General features: G+C 34.6%; 1 protein-coding gene across 3 annotated transcripts in view; it reads right to left on the bottom strand.

Annotated features, from left to right (window-relative positions):
* Positions 1–20,496, bottom strand: part of TTLL5 (tubulin tyrosine ligase-like family, member 5) — a 281,382-nt gene that overhangs the window by 175,824 nt on the left and 85,062 nt on the right. The window contains exons 19-21 of one of the 3 annotated variants that reach the window (XM_008567069.1): positions 11,013–11,075; positions 7,061–7,099; positions 15–181 (exon numbers count right to left, since the gene is read on the bottom strand). In XM_008567069.1, the coding sequence (XP_008565291.1) occupies positions 15–181; positions 7,061–7,099; positions 11,013–11,075 (269 nt within the window). The remainder of the gene's footprint in view (positions 1–14; positions 182–7,060; positions 7,100–11,012; positions 11,076–20,496) is intronic. The other 2 variants (XM_008567068.1, XM_008567070.1) reach the window with 2 other exon arrangements.

The raw sequence follows: 20,496 nt of genomic DNA, 5'->3' as shown, positions 1-20,496 counted from the left end.
TGGTGAAAGCTCACCAGAAGTACCTGGGTATTTTGGCCTCATGGCTCTCAATCTGCCACTCCGTCGTCTACGTTTTCGCACCTCCAGAGACAAGAGCTTCCTCTCGTAAAGAGCAGCATGCAGCTTGGCCTTTGAATTCACACTCTCTACCTTCAATTCTGGTGCTCCATCAATAGTCATTCTAGGGGAAAAACAATATAGATAGCCAAATGCTTCAGAAAGTTTTCTCCTTTATTCTAAAGCGAAGCTTGACAGAATTCTGTAATGACAGACGAGGCATGGGAACTACAGTGAATTCTAAAAGGTTTTGATAGATAAAGGGGAATATCGGAGTTTACATTAAAACTTCACTAATGGCCTATCTGAATTTGTTAAATGTTCTGAACAAAAATATATCTGAAGACAATATTTAAGTACTTTTAAGTGTCTGGTAATACTGACTGACCATTACTTTTACTTTACTGCAGGGATCATAAAGTACCACCTAATACCCTATACCTGAAGGACTGGGAGATACTAGTAAAATTTTAATTCTTAAGCTGGTGGTGGTAAAAGGCATTTGTTTTATTGCAGTTCATTGTAACTTACTCAGAATTATATAAATACTCTTTTGAATGTATACAATATTTAATAAATATAGATTTAGCAGAGGTTGAAATGGGGAGGAATGACTGATAGTCTGTGAATATGGTAGGTAGTACTGAACTGAGATTCACAGGGGAAGTGTCTTAGTGAAAAGTTACTAAGACCTAGGGACTCACCAAGCCTCAAGGATCCCAGCACAAGGAACTGCCATGGTTCCCACCCCTCCTTTAGATCCTAATTAGCTACAGGAGGAGGTGGAGAGAGGTAGCAGGGACTCTCCAGGTGTTGAGTACACATCAGGAGTTAGAGTCAGAGGCACAGAAAAGGGAACACAGCAGATGTAGGACAATGCCAAATTCAATCAGGTCATGAATGAGAAATGGGACAGGGAAAAGGGGCTGGTGGCAGCTAAAAAAGGCAAATTACAAATTAGGGAATGACTGATATTAGGCCCAGTCCACATAAGGACTGGACAAAGTACAGAGAAGGCAGAGATAACCAGGTCACCAAAGAGAGAGAGGGCTCTGGGTCACTGGATCAGAAAAGAAGTATCCATGTTGGTGTCTGAAGGCATGCAGCCAATTCTGTATACTCAGAACTCAAGATCTAACTGGCTGGTTCTGAACTCTGTCTCTAGAACTCAAAGTACATTCTCTCTAAAATCAAGAAATTTATCCTCTTTTGGGAGTTTTCAGTCTCTGAGTATGAAAGAAAGTCTGTGTCTTTTGGTCTAGTTAGGACACTCTGAAGGGGATTTTTGAGTGGATGGACTGATTGGTAAATTTTGGGAAGGCCTTCTCTCTAGAGCAGAACATTGAGCCAAGAACAGGAAAGGTCCTGACACTAGGAGCAGAAATGGGAAGTAAATTAATAAACTTTAAAAATAGTTCAAACATACCTTATTGTACATAGTCCTAAAGACTAAATCCATGACCCCCACAGCTATGAAAATAGATTTTTAGGTAATTAAAAAAAAAATCTGATAAAAAAATAAAATCATCCCAACCGTCTATTGAACAATGTCTTGCCAACTTGGTCAAATTCGATAACTGTACAGGCAAGCACTGACGTAGCTTAACACTAACAACACTAACATCTCTTATCCTATAAGCTCACAAACATTCCTCTCTCCAAAGACATGTCTTTAAAAACTTAAAATGATTTGTGATAGCTTAATGTTTTGGATCATCCTAATTAAATGGGCGGAAGTTAATTTGACACCCTAATAAATTAAAACCCAGTGTTTACTCTCATGAACCAATGTCCTTTATATAAAGAAAAGTATTTCTACCTACATTGCCAAGAACTCTATTCTTTAGGAAAAGAGAGATTTCTTTCAGGGAAATAATCAATAAAAACTCAATAACAAGCTCCTGAAAACATGAATCCTATAAGTTCAGAGATATGGAGATGCTACTAAACAACTTCTGTCTCTAGAGATATTTTTAGGTAACAAATTGAGCTAAGAGGCCCAGGACAGATAAATTCTAACTAGTACAAGGGACAGAGAATAGGAATACTGGGGAAAACATGAATCTGATAAACAAGAACTATAGATCTTTTTTTTTTTTTTTTTTTAAAAAGATGACTAGTAAAGGGATCTTAACCCTTGACTTGGTGTTGTTAGCACCATACTCTCCCAAGTGAGCTAACCAGCCATCCCTATATAGGGATCCAAACCCGTGGCCTCGGTGTTATCAACACCACACTCTCCCTAGTGAACCATGAGCTGGCCCCAGAACTATAGTTCTATGAGGGCAAGTACCCATGCTTGTTTGTTGGTCACTACATCTGTGATGCTTATGAGACTGCCAAGCACACATCTGACATGTCATAATTACTGGCTAATAAAAAATCAAATTAGCTATAAATAATACCTTATAATACCTTTTAGCTACATCTATTTCATTTTATTTTTTCTGACATTTTACTAGGAAAATATTTTTAAAAACAGGAAAGTTTAAAGAATTTTACAATGAACATCCATATACCTACCCAGCACCTAGTTTCTATAATCAACATTTTACTATATTTGTTTCATCACATATATATCCAATAATACATCCCCCTCTATCTATCCATCAATCCATTTAAATTTAAAAGCATTTCAAAGTTGCAGACAGACACAAGTGCACTTTGCCCCTAAACATTTCAACATATATACCATTATTATCTAGAGTTCAATATTTGATTTATATGATTTTTTTTTGGACAGCTAAAGATCATAGACGGTGAACTACCCAAATATTAAATATCCATTTGATGAGTTTTGACAAATGCCTAGAGCTATATAAATCAAATTCTAACATTACTATCACCTCAGAAAGTTCCCAGTCAATCCTTTTCCCAATCTCTCCCTCACACCCTAAAGGCAATCAATCACTGTTCTGAATTTTTTCATCATCTTAGTTTTGCCTGCTCTAGAACTTCATAAAAATGGAAACATGTGAGGGTACTTCAAAAAGTTCACAGAAGGATTTGTATTATCTTTTAATTCTACTTTCCCAGGAATTTTCTGAAGTATTCTTGTACAGTATAAATTCTTCAGTGTGAGGCTTCTTTCATTCAGCATGTTTTTGAGATCCATCCATGTTGTGTGCATCAGTATTTATGCATTTTTATTGCTTAATAGCCGAATCTATTCTCTTGTTGCTGAACACCTAGGTTGTTTCCTGTTTGGGAATATTATGAATAAAGCTACTATGAACATGTTTATATAAGTTTTTCTGTGATTATGTTCTTCATTTCTCCTGGATAAAAATCTCAGAGTGGAATTTGCTGGGCTTTCTAACGAACTGCCAATTTCTCTAAAGTGCTTGTACCAGTTTAGACTGCCAATGACATTTGGTGTTGTCAGTCTAATTTTAGCCATTCTGCTAGATTAAAACCATGACATACATGGTTTTAATTTGCAACTCCTTGATAACTAATGTTGTTAAGCACATTTTCATGAGCACATTGGCTATTCATATATCTTCATTTTGAAGTGTCTGTTCAAATATTTTATTCACTTGTAATTAGTTTGATTATTTTTTGATTACTGAGTTGTAGAAGTTCTTTGAATTTCCAGGATTCCTTTCCTTTGGCAGATATGTTTGATGAAAATCTTCAGTCTACAGTTCCCTAATCATTTTCTTAACAGTATCTTATGATAAAGTTTTTAATTGAGGAAAGATAACTTATTTTTTTATTGCTTTCTGTGTCATGTCTAAAACCTTTGCTAAGCCCAAAGTCACAAAAATATTCTATGTTTTCCTCAAGAAGTTTTATAGTATTAGTTTTTATGTTTATGTCTATGAATCATCTCTAATTTCTGTGGGAGACAGGGGTTGATGTTCATTTTTTAAAATATGATACCCAGTTGTTCTAGCCACAATTGCTAAAGAGTTTCCTTTTCCCATTGGATTACTTTGGGCATTTTGTTGAAAATCAAATGACCATATAAATGTGGGTCTAATTCTGGGCTCTCTTTTCTGTTTCATTGATCAATTTGCCACAGTCTTGAATACTGTAGCATTATATAGGATTTAAGACAGGTACTCTAAGTCTTTTTCAAGACTATTTTGGATATTATAAGTCCTTTGCATTTCCATGTAATTTTTTTTAAAAGTTGGTCAGTTTCCACAAATAAAAATCTGTTGGAATAATGATTGAGATTGCACTAAATCTTTAGATCAATTTGAGAAGAATGGATATTTTAACAATATTAAGTCTACCTAATCCATGAGTATGATATATCTTTCCATTTATTTATGTCTTTCTAAATCTTGTTCAGTAATATTTTGTAGCTTTTAGTATACAGGCATTGAACAAATTTTGTTAAATTTATTCCCTAGTATTTCATATTTTCAAAAGCTATTATAAATGTAATTATAAATTTCATTTTCAAATTATTTACTGCTAGTATATTAAAATAGATTTTGATATATTGATCTTGCATCCTAAGACCTTTCTAACTGCACTTATGGGTTCTTATAGTTATTCTGTAGATGCTTTAGGATTTTCTAGTAACTTGATCATGTCATACAAAAATTAAGACATTTTACTTCTTTTCTAATCGATATACTTTTTCCCCCCTTGCTTTATTATAGTGTCTAGGACATCTAGTATAATGTGAATAAAAGTGGTAAGAGTGGACATCTTACCTTATTACTAATCATAGGGGAAAAGCCTTCAATATTTTACCATATATGATAATAGTGATAGGTTTTTCATATAAGGCCTTTATCAGATTGAAGAAGTTCCCTTCTATTTTTGATTTGCTAAAAATTTTTCTTATAAACACGTGTCAAATTTCATCAGATGCTATGTGTGTGGAGAGGGCATCTAATGAAATGGTCACCTATTTTTTTCCCCCTTTAATATGGTGAATTATACTGACTAATTTTCAAATGTCAAACCAATCTTGTACTACTGGAGAAAATCTCAGTCATATGTTTTTTATATATATGTCATTATCCTTTTTATATACTGGAAGGTTAGATTTGCTAATATTCTTTTTTAAAATGTTGTGTCTATGTTCATGAGGATATTAGCCTGTAATTTTCTTCCTCTTCCTTGAAAATGTCTTTGTCAGATTTAGGTATCATAGTCATGCTGGCATTATAATGTTAATTGGGTAACGTCCCTTCCTATATTTTTTGAAAGAGTTTGTGTAAGATTGGTGTTATTTCTTCTTCAAATGCTTGAGAAAATTCACTAGTAAAATCAATGCTTTGTAGGAAGGTTTTTAATTACAAATTCAATTTTCTGAAGAGATATAAGGCTCTTCAAAATTCTATTTCAGCTTGTGTCAGTGTTTCCTCCCCCCTCCCACAAGGAATTCAGTCATCTCATCTAAGTTGTCAAAGCAATAAGATTGTTAATAATATTCCCTTCCCACCCCCTTAACAGCCATTTTATGTCTATAGGATCTACAGTGATATCCTCCTCTCTTTTCTATCTGATATTAGTAATTAGAGTTCTCTCCTTTTTCCTAGGTCAGTCTACCTAAGGGTTTATCAATTCTGCTAGCTTACCAATGAACACATTTTGGATTTTGTTAATTTTCTTTACTGTTTGTCTTTTATTTATTTGATTTCTGCCCTTTATTATTTCTGCTCTTCTACTTACTTTGGGTTACTCTGCTATTTCAAATTTCTTAACATGAACATTGGATCAGTGATTTTAGTCCTCAGTTTTCTAATATAAGCATTTAAAGCTACAACTTTCCCCCAAATCACTACTGTAGCTGCATCCATATTTTTATTATCATTCAGTTCAAAATATTTTCCAATTTCCCTTGTGACTTCTTCATTGTCCCATGAATTATTTTAAAATGTGCTGTTTAATTCCCCAATATTTGGGGATTTTCTATTGTTACTGAAATCTAATTCCATTGTGGTCAAAGAACATATTCTATATCATTTCAATCCTTTTAAATATATTAAGGCTTGTTTCATGCTCCAGTACATGGTCTACCATATGCCAGCTTTCATTTGTTTACACCTCCACACCACCAAAAATCTCCTACTGCTGTCAGTATAAAATAAGTGCCAAAAAATGTGGAAAGGACAAAACCCACTGATCTTTATTCCTATTATTCAAGATTTTTTTTCTTTTTCCTTTTTTTCTAATTTCTATATTAATTGTAGTATACTGTAGAAGCATATTCCTTGTGTAAAAACTGAAAAAACTTACAAAGTGTGACTTTCATTTGGAAACAAGCTACAAACAATTCATCACAGTTTTCCCTTAATTAAATGGCAATCCTAATATTTTTCTTCTTTAAAGAAAAATGAGATTTATGCTTCAAAGGGCATGGATGAGAAACCAAGTTTATCCTAATTAATTCTTCAATGCAAAACAAAAAGCTAGATATAAGAAGTTTCTTTCTTATTGTTATCATACAGTTTTTGAAAGAGGAACAGCATAAAAGGGATATAGGTAATATCTCAAACTCCCTATAACCAGAAGGTATGTGTTTAGGTTTAAGGGTTTTTGCTGTGATTGCAGTCTTCAGTGAGGCAAAATCCCAGCCCTTCCTAAGACATTTCTCTTCTCTGCCCAAATGAAAAGCCACAGGTATTTTGCACACTTCCAGTTCTGTGGCAAAATACAAGCAAGTTTTGCACAGTCCCATAAGGCACAGAGCTGTATGCCTCAGGTATGTGAAGGCCACAACATAAGTTCTTATTTGAATGCAACATGACACTAGTCTTAAAATCTCATTAACATTATAGTCTCTCTCACACAGCCAAACAAGAATACTATTATTATCAGTTGAAATGATATATCCGTAGTTATAATAAAGTAAATCCAAAATCTAGTTTGTAAAAAGTGGCTGCAGAATGTTTTTTTCAATACAAAACATTTTTACGTTATGAATCAAGCTGAGCCAAACTAAAAATGGTTATATAAAGTATTATGCTTAGTCTGTGCATGGCCACACATTATGCACATAGAAAGAATTTCTCAACTTTTAAAAATCAGTTACCGTGTTCTTCCTGTCAATAAGCTTCTTCTTGGGTTTCCCCTACAGAAGCAGAAAGGACAACTGGGTTAGAGAATGCTATTCAGATATTCTATCTTGAGTTCACACACACATATACTCCTGATGTTCTTATTACAGAGATTTGACATGGAATTAAGCCAGGGAGGGCATTTTTGGGGAGAAGCAGACAGATAAATTGAGAACATTCTCATAGAAGAGTGCTGTGAGCTGGAGGGAGGATCAATAAAAATAAAAAAGGAAATGACAAATAAATTCCAGAGAAAAATCGTAACAATTACTTACATTTGTCTACCTTTTTACAAAGCAAATCACACTTATCTCTCACAACAACCATGTGAAGAAGGTTGTTTTAGATCCATTTATATAAAGGAGTGGGATAAGATAATTTTGTGACCTGCCTATGTTTAAAGCTTAAAGGTTTATATTTGAGCCTAGGGATTAGGTCTTAGACTGCAGTGCTCTTTCTACTTTCAATGCAATGTTTTAGGAAAGGAAACCAAGTTCAATCCTCAAAGGGTTCAAAAAGGATGTTCATCAGAAATAGATTTTCAACAATTTAAATTTCTATTAAAAAAAAAAAAGAGATGCTCTCCATTGTCTCTAAACTAGGGTTGGGTTGTAATCACGGGAATTGAGTGCTATTCATGTTTAAGTATGCTTTTGTTTTTCTTTTAAAAGTCTCTCCTCAATTTTTTTTGGGGGGTGGGGGGGATTTCTCCAGTTTTACTTGTTCTCATTTACATATATCTATATTTACTTCAATATGATTTCATCACTGTGTGGGTTCACATATCCACCAGCACAGTCAAGATACTGAACACTTACAACACCATAAGGATTTCCTGTGTTGCCCTTTCATAACCACACACACATCTTATCTAACCGCTCTCCCATTTATCTGTTCTCCATTCTAAAATGTTGTCATTTCAAAAATGTCATGTAAATGGAATCACACAACATGTAACCTTTCGTGCTGGTGTTTTAAAAGAGACAAATGTAATGTAGATTGTATCTACAGATAATCAAGTGAAAAGGTTGCCTTCACCAAGATGTTTCGTCTTTCCTTTCTCATGTCTTCTATCCATGTTAATGTCCTGATATTGTCACATTATCGGAAAGTCTCAAAATGGTTTTAACTTTTTCACTGAAATAATGGTTTTCCCTAGAAATTTGCAATCATGGCTTCATAATACTATCGCCTGGACAGCTGTTAGTATGTACCAATACTTAACTCTGGTGGGGCCAGGGCATAAATATGATTTACTATATTTTACTAATATGCAGCCAGTGTTAAACCTATTGCCATACTGTAAGATAGTACATAAGATAATGCTTGTCAGAACACGGTGGATAGGAGGGGAGGACTCAGGGTAGACAAAATTAACCTAAAAGAAATTATTAGAGAATTAGTTTGAAAGTGGTCTGACAATAATGCAATTGGATTTGCAAGAGGGAAACCAATTCAGATTGAGAGAACAGATTAACACAATTTCATTTTTTCAGTGCATGCATTTGTGTGTGTGCCTACCATGTGGTATGTTCTTAATACTGACAAAGATGAACATAAAGTACCTATTTGTAAGAGCCAACTTAGGAAGTACAAGTTAGTAAACAGGCAATTATAATATAATCTAGGAATCTAAATCAGACTGAGGGATAAAAGGGCTGGGAGTACGTCCTCCTAGTCTAGGTTAGAGGAAGGAGGACATAGCTAGAACAATTTAGGGATAGATTAAAGGCCATTCCAAAAGAAGGTGAGTTTTTAGGATAAGGAGGTATGAAAGAGCAAGCAGATATAGTCTGATTGGTCATGGATTGGTGTGTAAAAGTAGAGATTAGACTAAAAAGGTAGGCAAGAGTAGATTATGAGGGATTTTCTTTGCTAAAAAGGGAAATTTATGATTTTTTAATCAAAGTTTTTAGAATGCTTTATAAGCAGGAGTCATTAAGTGGGGCCTGAAGAAAGAATGTAGGTGGTACACGAACTTTGATGAAAAAAAAATTACATCCTCTAATTGAAATTTAGAGGTTCCTCCATATAAATGTAGGAAATTATCCACACTAGTGGATTAGAGTGAGTTCATTAGTAAAAGAAATAATACATCTTTTTTCATGTTACTTTAGAATTGCCCCAAGTATCTCAAAATACTGACAGTATTTAATCATTCTTTGAAATTATGGTAATAATTAGACCTGCTGCTAGGTCTTGTTTCTTAATGTGTTAATAAAGAAGTACATATTCTTGTATTATATCTCTAATTTTTTATTGTTATGCTGCTCCTACGGGAATGCTTCCTAATTTTGGCTAGTGTGCTGGTCCCCACATTGCATGCTATGCCCTCCTTCCCCCTCATAGATAATAATCCAAGTATGGAAAGACCCAGCCTCAAGCATAGGGTCCATGTCTGTTCAGAAACTGACCCATACAACCTGTGAAGAAGCCCAGGCAAACTACCAACTTTAAGCAAACAGTCCATTACTTCTAAATATGACTGGACAATCAAAGATCACCAAATATTTGCTGATATGTGACTGTATAAACTAAAGAGAACAAGATGAACAAACAGAACTAATCCAGAAGAATTAAATATAAAGTAAAAAACAGAAACTTTAAACAAAGATAGTCAGAAAGATTTGAAAAGGCATTACACACAAAATGTGAAAATTAATCAGACAGCAAAAACAGTTCTTGGATATTAAAATCATACTTGCCAAAATAAAAAAGTAAATCAAACAACCCTCTCCTGCAGTGGTAATAAATAATAAAATAGACAAGGCTGAAGACCAATTTAGAGTTTTAGAAGAAAAAGTTAAAGAAATCTCCAAGAATGTAAAGCTAAGAGACGAGCTCGAAAGTATGAAAAAAGTAAAGAAATATGGAGGCTATAGCCACAATTTATCTAACAGAAGTTCCACAAGGAGAGGACGGAGGATAACAGGAATATTTCTCACAGTTGAAAGACCTAAATCTTCAGACTGAAAGAACTCATCCACTGCAAAACCAAAATAATGAAAAATGACACACCTGAACACATCCTGGTAAAGTATCTGAGCTCTAAATATAAATGAATCTTGTAAAAGTTTTCAGAGAGGTGGAAAAACCCCAAAACCCCAGGTTATATGTATTCTAATTAAATCCAAAGACCTCTTTCATTATAAGCTATACAACGTGATTACTTACAACAGTAATTACCACAAACTTACAGACAGAAATTGCAAATCCCACATATTTCCTGATACTAGAACATGACATTGCAAAAAATGGGTGAACTCTGGGTATTTATTTGAAGAATCCTTCTAAAAAGCACATATATCCTCAAAATAATATAAATTTCTCTAAATAACTAGGGTGCCTTATTTTGATAATCAATTACTGAACTGTACTGCTAAGCAATAATGTCTTCAGTGGCTACAAAAGTTTGTGGGACTAAGTAGTCCCTGATTGCTGTGCTATTTGAATTCCAATGTCTGTTTTCCATCATTTCCCCCTATTTTCCCTTGTATTGAGATTATCAGTTGTCATTTCTTACAAGTCTTAGTGTATTTATTTTGTGAATTATCCCCCCTCCACTTTTTCTAATCTAATAATTCTATTTTCTGGTCTAGAAAACAGATAATCATATCGTCTCAATTGTGTTTAAAGTGAAAAGACATCAGTAAGGGCCTTCATTGGAGAAGAATAAAGTTTAGTGCATCTGGTAAGATTGCTCAAAGATATTTATGGTTTAATTTTTGGTTTTAGAAAATGTTACAAAGTGCTGAAAGTTAATGATCAATTCTGGAAAAATTAGGTATTATATCATGTTTTCTGTAGGACCCTTTCTATCAAAGATTTTACATGAAGACTTTTACAAAGCTGCTTTTCTTCTTTTGCATGTACTTTCTCCTAATCTTGTGATCCAGTCCTAAATGCATAAATTTAGCAAATCCCCACCTGTCCTGAAAGAGGCGTGTGGCCAGCATATAATTCATGGAGGTCTTATGCTCAAGGTAGGCCCTGAAAGACAACAAAAGAAACTGTTATTTCTTGAGCTTAGTTAAGAGGAAAACATAGAAAGAAAACCATGAATCAAGCAAAGAACTAACAGGTTACTTATGTACTGTTTCTAAAGAAATATATTCTTTCTAAAGTGGAAAAGGAGGGAACAGTTGCTCAAATTAAAATTATAAGATACTAGAGGAGCAGCAAATAGAATAAAATGAAAAGAATAAAGAAAAAGAGGACTTAATTTATGATAATTTATGATAAGCCCACTGCCAATATCATTCTGAACAGGGAAAGGCTGAAAGCTTTTCCCTGAAAGACAGGAACTAGACAAGGATGCCCACTCTCACCACTCTTATTCAACACAGTGTTCAAAGTACTAGCCAGAGCAATCAGAGAAGAGAAGGAAATAAAGGGCATCCAGACTGGAAATGATGAAGTCAAACTGTCCCTGTTTGCAAATAATATGATCCTATATATTGAACAGCCTAAAGCCTCTACAAAATCAACACACAAAAATCAGTATCATTTCTATACTCCAACAGTGAACATGCAGAAAGAGAAATCAAGAAAGCTAGCCCATTTACAATAGCCACCAAAAAAATAAAATACTTGGGAATAAAGTTAACCAAGGATGTGAAAAATCTCTATGAAGACAACTACAAACCACTGTTGAGAGAAATTAAAGAGGACACCAGAAGATGGAAAGATAACTCATGCTCTTGGATTGAAAGAATTAACATTGTGAAAATGTCCGTATTACCCAAAGTGATCTACAAATTCAATGCAATTCCCACCAAAATTCCAATGACATTTTTCTCAGAAATGGAAAAAAACTATCCAGACATTTATATGGAATAACAAAAGACCACACATAGCCAAAGCAATCCTGAGCAAAAAAAATAAAGCTGGAGTCATAACACTATCTGACTTTAAACTATATTTCAAAGCTATAATAACCAAAACAGCATAGTACTGTCATAAAAACAGACACATGGATCAATGGAATAGAACAGAGAACCCAGAAATCAACCCATACACCTACAGCCATCTGATCTTTGACAAAGGCACCAAGTCTACACACTGGGGAAGAAACTGTCTCTTCCTCAAATGGCACTGGGAAAACTGGATATTGGATTAAAGATTTAAATATACATCCTGAAACAATAAAACTCCTTAAAGAAAACATAGGGGAAACACTCCAGGAAGTAGGAGTGGGTACAGACGTCATGAACATGATCCCAAAGCACAAGCAACTAAAGGAAAAAGATGGACTTAGAGAAAATTATATTAAGGGAAACAAGTCAGGCACAAAAAGAGAAATACCACATGTTCTCACTTATTTGTTGGAGCTAAAAATAAATAAATAAACACATAAACAAATAGTGTGTGAGGGGGAAGAAGACACAACAATCACAACGCTTCCTTGAAGTTGTTAAGACAAGCGAACAGATATGATGTAGTGGGAGGAAGGGGAGAGAGGGAGGGGGGAAAGAGGAAAGGGTAAAGGGTCACGAAAATCAACTACAATGTATATCGAGAAGTTAAAATAAAAATAAATAAATTAATTAATTTTTAAAAACTAAAAAAGAATTAACAACAACAACAAAAAAAACCCCCTCTGATTTAGAGTGTGTGTCTGTCTGGACAAGCTCCAAAGCTTTTCATTGACTCAATAAAGATTTCTGACAAAAATTAATAATAATAATAATAAAGTAAAGAAAAAGAAAGAAAAGGCAGTAGTTCTTAGGTTAATAAAAGATGATATATGAAATTCAGAAAATAAAATTGAAAGATGAGAATACCACCAAAATAATTACATATAGAAGAGGTCAACGAAAGTGAGAGAGAGGAGATACATAAAAAGCATTGCAAATATATATAGGAGACTGTTTTAATCATGCTATTTCTCAACTTAAGAGCTCTGAATGGCTCCCTCATGCCTGCTACAGGAAGCACACACTTTCTCTTCCAAACTTTCAAACATTTTATACTTTGTACCACCAATTCATTCACACTTTCTCCACACAGTTGCCCAACATTGATCCTGCAGTATGGCCAGACAAGTCTCCTCAGAATCCTCTCACACCACCCCTCCTACTGATTCTTTGCCTCTGACTTGACACCTTCTCCCTACACTCTCTACTTATCTATAATCTGTCCTTCAAGAAGCAGATCAAGTCCACCCTGTTGTATGAAGCCTTCCCTTATTTGACTACTCTAAGTCTGTAGAGTTCCCTTGTCTGAACTGGTCTTTATTGTATGTCTGAGGGACCTGCCATAGACTGTCTCAGAGTCAACTTTTTCTTCTAGGAAAGCTGCATGATGCACTGGGGAAAAAGTCTGAGGTCAGAATACCTGACTCAAGTCCCACTGTGAGATCATAAACAAGTCACATTACTTAACTGAACCTTAATTTCCTTGTCATTAAAATGTGAATGATAACAAGGATGTGTACAAAGTACACTGTAATTACAAAGAGCTTCACAATATGAGCTATTTTTTACACTTATAAATAATTTCTCCATAAACATACTGTTAACTCTCAAAGGGCAGTAATCCCATCTAATATTTATTTTATGCTCCGAAGAGCCAAACATAGTGCTAGACACTTGGTTGATGATAAATATGTATTAATAAAATGGCATATTCATATGTTAGTAGATAAACACATCTCCTCCACTCTACATGAAGGCTGCTCAATTAGTTTAATATTCTTGGTCTCTCTCTTTTTTCTCAGAATGCACCAGGAGAAGTGGAGTGACTTACCAATCTGATTGGCAATCTAGGAAGAATAAACAAAACATGCTCCAATGAGCATGTCCCTTCTTTCGCTTGGGAGATAATCTCCCCATAGGAAGTACATATACTCTGCTGCTCCTATAGTCAGGTGCTCCCCATACACGGCTCAGTCCAAACTTGCCTACAAAGGGGCATGTAAGTCTGTTCCTGTTCAACAGGAAGTGCATTTGCTTGCAGACAGATATAAGCAAGTCCCAACCTAGACTTTATCAGTAAGAAAGACTGTCTCCATCTTAGTCCTTGTCTTATCTCTCAGTTGGTTCAGAACCAAACCAGTACAGAAAGCTATCTGTCTTTATTAGACTCCCCTAAGAGACCTGAGCATTATTTGTAACTGATTCCTTATAAAAAGGTAATCAAATTAAGGTCCCATCTCTTGAAATACTCGAAAGTGGAGGGTTCCACTTTCATTAATTAAAAGCTATGTTTTCTAGGAAATACAAAAACTCAACATATCAAAAATGTACTTCTATCTAACTGTGAAGAAAATCCAATCACTTTTTTTGTGGAACTCCTAGGATTTTACAAGGTGGAACTACGCGGAAAACATATTTTGCAAAATAAAAGGAAGAATTCTCTATGAATAGCTAAGCTTTCAAAATAAAACAAAATAAGCAAGCAAACAAAAAACTGCATTATTTTTTCTCTCTTATTCCTCTAAGTTATAGCTTTGTAATTAGAACCAAATGGAATTTGACCAGGGAACACTTCTCTCCTACAGCTGGTCCCCAGCTTACGATGGTTTGGCTTAAAATTTTTCGACTATACAATGGGTTGATCGGGAGGTGACCCCATTGTAAGGATAACCCATTGTAAAAAGTATCTGCACTTATGATGGTCAACTTATGATTTTGAATGGGTTAATTGGGCTCTTAAGTGATGGACATTTCTAAACACTCCAACAACAGCAGAATACACATTTTTTTCAATGTACATGTTAACATTTACCAAGATAAACCATATTTTGAGCCATATAACAAACCAAAAAGACCTAGTTATACAAAGTATGTTCTCTGAACTCAGTAGAGGCAAATTGGAAATCAATAACAAAAAGACCTCTGGGAAAACCCCAAGTATTTGAAAACTAAATTAACATACTTCTAATAACCCTTTGGCAAAAAGAAAAACAAAAGAGAAAGTATTCTAAATAGAATGAAAACAAAACATAACAATCAAAATGTGTGGGATGCTGTTAAAGTTGTACTTAGTGGGAAATTTACAGCACTAAACACTTACATTAGGAAAAAAGACCTCGAATCAATGACCTCAGCTTACACCTAAAGAAACTAGAAAAGCAAATGAAGACTAAAGTAAGCAGAAGACAGGAAATATTAAAGATTAGAGTAGAAATCAATGAACTAGAACTCAAAAAGAACAGAAAAAAGAAATCAAAAGGCTGTTCTCTGGGAAGATCAATAAATTTGATAAATCTCTAGCCAGAATGAGCAGAATAAAGAGAGAAAAAAACCAAATGAACAATATCAAAAATGTGAGAGGCAACATTTCAGATTCTATAGATATTAAAAGGATAAGTGAATAATATTATGAATAATTTTATGCTTATGACAATATAGACAAAATGGACAAACTCCTTAACAGACACCAGCATTACCAGAGCTCATTCAAGTAGAAATAGATAACCCGAATAGCCCTATATCTATTAAAGAAACTGAAATTGAACTTCTGGTCCAGATGGCTTCAATACTGAATTCTACCAAACATTCAAGGAACAAATAATACTAATTTCACACAAACTCTTCCAGTAAATTGAAGAGACAGGGATACTTCCCAACTTATTCTATGAAGCCAGCATTACTCTAAATCCAAAACCAAAGACATTATAAGAACTTCAGACCAATACCCCTTATAAACATAGATGTAAAAATTCTAAACAAAATTTTAGCAATTCAAATTCAATAGTATATAAAAAGGATAATACATCACAATAAAGTGGGGTTTATTCCAGGAATACAACATTGATTTAACATTCAAAAATCAATGTAATTCAATGTATTTACAAACCAAAAAGGAAAAATTATATGATCATCTCAAGAGACGCAGAAAAAGCATATGACAATTCCACATCCATTTCTGACAAAACCTTTAGCAAAGAAGGAATAGAAAGGAACTCCCTTAACCTGATGGAGGGCATCTATGAAAAACCTAGAGCTAACATCATACTTAATGGTGAAAGAATGAATGCTTTTCCCTAAGATCAGGAGCAAGACAGGAATGATTACATTCACTAGTCCTATTCAGCACTGTGAGAGAGGTTCTAGCTAATGCAATCAAGCAAGAAAAAAGAAATAAAAGACATCTATATTAGAAAGAAGTAAAACTGTCTTTATTCACAGATAACATAATTATCTATGTAGAAAATCCAAGGGAATCTACAAGAAAGCTACTACGACACATAGATGAGTTTAGCAAGATTGTAGGACACAAGATCAATATGCAAAAAGCAATTATATTTCAATATACTAGCAACAAACAATCAGAAATTGAAATTAACAAAATGCTATCATGCATCAAAATACTAAATAGTTAGAAATAAATCTGAAAAAAGATGTAAAACACTGCTGAGAAAAATTAAAGAAGACCTAAATAAATGGGTAGATATACCTTGTTCATAGGTTGGAAGACTCAACATTGTTAAGGTGTCAACTCTCTTCAAATTGATTTAGAGAGTCAATGCAATTCCAATCAAATTTCCAAAGAGGCATTTGTGTAGAAATTGACAAACTAATTATAAAATTCATATGGAAATGCAAAATGACCTAGAAAAACCAAAAATAACTTGGAAGAAAAAGTTAGAACAGATCTATTATAAAGCTATGGTAATCAACACAGTGTGGTACTGTATTGGCACAAAGACAAATAGATCAGTAACTGTCCAGAAACAGACCCACACACCAATTTTCCACAAAAGTGAAAAGGCAATTCAATGGAAATGAATGTTAAATCTTTTCAACAAAAGATTGCTCAAACCATTATCTATATGAAAAAAAGAACTTTGGTCTATACCTTGTAGCATATGGAAAAAATTAACTCAAAATGAATCAAAGACTTAAATGTAAAACTTAAAACTATAAAGCTTCTGGAAGAAAACATAGGAGAAAGTTTTTGTGGCTTGGGATAGGCAAAGATTTCTTAGATAAAACACCTAAATCATAGTTCATAAAAAGGAGAAATACTGAACTTTAACAAAGTTAAAAAATTCTGCTCTTCAAAAGACAATGTTAAAAGGATGAAAAAGACAAGTCACATGCTGGGAGAAAATTTTTTCAAAGCATATATCTGATAACGGACTTACATCCAGAATATATAAACTCTCAAAACTCAATAGTCAGGAAACAAATAATCTCATTAAAAAATGAGCAAAATACTTGATCAAAGAAGATATGTAAATGGAAAATATGCACACAAAGAGATGCTCATCATTAGTCATTAGAGAAATGCAAACCAAACCACAATGAGATATCACTATACACCTCCTAGGGACTAAAATTAAAAAGACTGATCATACCAACTGTTGGTGAGGATGTGGAGAAACTGGAATTCTCATACACCTATGATGGAAAAGTAAAATGATACAACCACCTTAGAAAACTTTATGGCAGTTTCTAAAAAAGTTCTACATAAACAATATGATCCTAAGGGAAACAAACATGTCCATACAAGCTTTATTTGTAATAACCAAAAGCCACAAACAACCCAAATGTCCATCAACAAATTCTGGTGTATGCCTATAATAGAATACTACTCAGCAACAAAAAGGAATTAAACCACTGATATATCCTACAGCATATAAGAATATAAAAATAAACTATGCCAAGTAGAAGTGGCCTGTGGAATTCTATTTATGTAAAATCCTAGGAAATGCAAATTAATCTTTAGTGACATAACAGAGATCAGTAGCTGCCTCTGGACGGGGGGGTGGGGGGAAAAGGCAGGAGAGAGAAACTACAAGGGACACAGGGAAATTTGTGGAGGTGATGTTTGTTATCTTGTTTGTGGTAGTAGTTTCACAGATATACACACATGTTAAAACTTATCAAACTGTATACTTAAAATATGTGCAGCATATTGTATGTCAATTATACCTCAATAAACCTGTTAAAAAAAAATACCACTAAAAGTCACCCAAAAGCACGAAATAGTGATAAATTCTGAAAAACATATCCAGTGTAAAGACTTTTACATTGAAAATTACAAATCGTTGTTAAAAGAAATCAAAGAAGATTGAAATAAATGGAGAGAGAGATCATATTTATGAAATGGAAAACTCAATATTATTAAGATGTCCACTCTCCCGAAATTAATACATACACTCAATGCAATCCCAATCAAAAGCCAGCAAGGCTTTTGTGTAGAAATGGACAAAGCAACTCTAAAATACCTTTGGAAACACAAAGGATGCAAAATAGTCAAAATAATTTTGAAAAACAACAAAGTTAGAAGACTCACACTACCGAATTTTAAAGCTTAGTATAAAGCTACAGCAATCAAGACAGATATAGATCTGTGAAACTGAATAGAGCCCAGAAATAGGACCACACATATATTTCAATTCATTTTCAACAAAGATACTGGCATAATTAGTGAGATAATTTCAACAAATAATGATGAAAAAAATGGGTAATCTGGAAAAAAATGAATCCTTACCTCACACTACACACAAAAATTAATACATATCATAGACCTAAATATAAAATCTAAAATTATAGGACATCCAGAAGAAAACATAAGAGAAAAAATTGCCAAGTTGGGGATGCTAAGGATTTCTCACCCAGGAAACATGAAATGCATTAGCCCTAAAAAATCTGGTCAACTGGACTTCACTTCTGTTCAAAAGCCACTATTCTAAAAATGAAAAAGTTAGCCACACACTTGGAGAAAATATTCACTATATAGATATCTGAGAAAGGACTAGTATCAAGTCCTTTACAATGCAGTGATAAGAACATTAAAATCCTAAATTTAAAATGAAAAAAAAGACATAAATAGCCAACACCACATGAATAGATGCCCAGTATCATTATTCATCAGAGAAAAGCAAATTAAAACCACAAAGAGATACATTACACAGCCTAAAGTAGACTGCCTAAAGTTTAAAAGCCTGGCAATATCAAGTGTTGGCAATATCAAGTGTTGGCAACAATGGGGACCATTCCCAATGGGGAACTTTCATACATCATTAGTAAAAATGTAAAATGAGGGGCCGGCCCGGTGGCGCACTGCTACAGTGCGCCGCTTGGGAGCGCGGCGGCGCTCCCACTGAGGGGTCAGATCCCACATACAGACCGGCCGCTCACTGGCTGAGCGAGGAGCGTGGGCAACCCCGAGGGTTGCGATCCCGTAGCCGGTCCCGGTCCGGTACAGGCGCGACCCTGAGGGTTGCGATCCGTTGCCGGTCACGAAAAAAAGAAAAAAAGAAAGAAAAAAAAAAAAAATGAAAAAAGGGGGGCCGGCCCGGTCGCGCATTGCTACACTGGGCCGCTTGGGAGCGCGGCGGCGCTCCCACTGAGGGGTCAGATCCCACATACAGACCGGCCGCTCACTGGCTGAGCGAGGAGCGTGGGCAACCCCGAGGGTTGCGATCCCGTAGCCGGTCCCGGTCCGGTACAGGCGCGACCCTGAGGGTTGCGATCCGTTGCCGGTCACGAAAAAAAGACAAAAAGACAAAAAAAAAAAAAAAATGTAAAATGATACTACCGCTCATAATATGACCCAAATATTCCACTCCTAGATATTTACCCAAGAGAAATGAAATCATAAGTCCACACAGGTAATTGTACATGAATGTTCACAGCAGCTTTCTTCATAATAGGCCCAAACTGGACACAACACAAATGTTCCGCAACAGGTGAATGGGTAAACAAATTGTGGTATACTCACACAATGAAACAGTACATAACAATAATAAGAAATGAACTACTACTTCACACAACACCACAGATAAATCTCAAAAACACTATGCTGAACAAAAGAATCTGGACACAAAAGAGTACACACTGTATGATTACATTTATATGAAATTCTAGAAAAACTACAGTGACAGAAAGCAGATCAGCTGATGTCTGAGGCCTGGGGTTACGGGAGTGATTAACTGTAAAGGAGCACAAGGGGACTTATGGAGGTGATGAAAATACTTTCTATCTTGATTTGGTGGTAGCAGTGGTTAAACTGGTGTTTATATTTGTCAAAAATCATCAAACTGTACACTTAAAATGGATAGATTTTATTGCATGCGAACTAGATCTCAGTGATGATTAAAAATAAACAATATAATGTTAAGGCACACATACAGAAGACAACTCCCCCCCCCATCAAGATAATAATAAACACAAAATTTATGACAATGTCTAACCCTGGGTTAGGGGGCTAGTTAGGAGGGAGGCAGGAGATTTTAAAAAGGGAGGAATAATACATAGGTAGATTAAATTACCATTAATGATCTAGTTCTTGGACTGGGTAATATTTGTCATATTATAAATAAACAAACAAACAAAATAGGAAAGGCACCATGTGGGGAACAATGATGACAGTGTATCACAAGTAATCTAATTCTATATACCTGAGGTACAGATCTAAAAAAAAAAAAAAAAAAAAAAGAAAGGTAGTCACCTCA

Source organism: Galeopterus variegatus, unplaced genomic scaffold, assembly GCF_000696425.1.
Source record: "Galeopterus variegatus unplaced genomic scaffold, G_variegatus-3.0.2 Scaffold290, whole genome shotgun sequence".
In the NCBI taxonomy this organism is placed as follows: Eukaryota; Metazoa; Chordata; class Mammalia; order Dermoptera; family Cynocephalidae; genus Galeopterus; species Galeopterus variegatus.
This window is presented reverse-complemented; position numbering and strand designations above follow the sequence as displayed.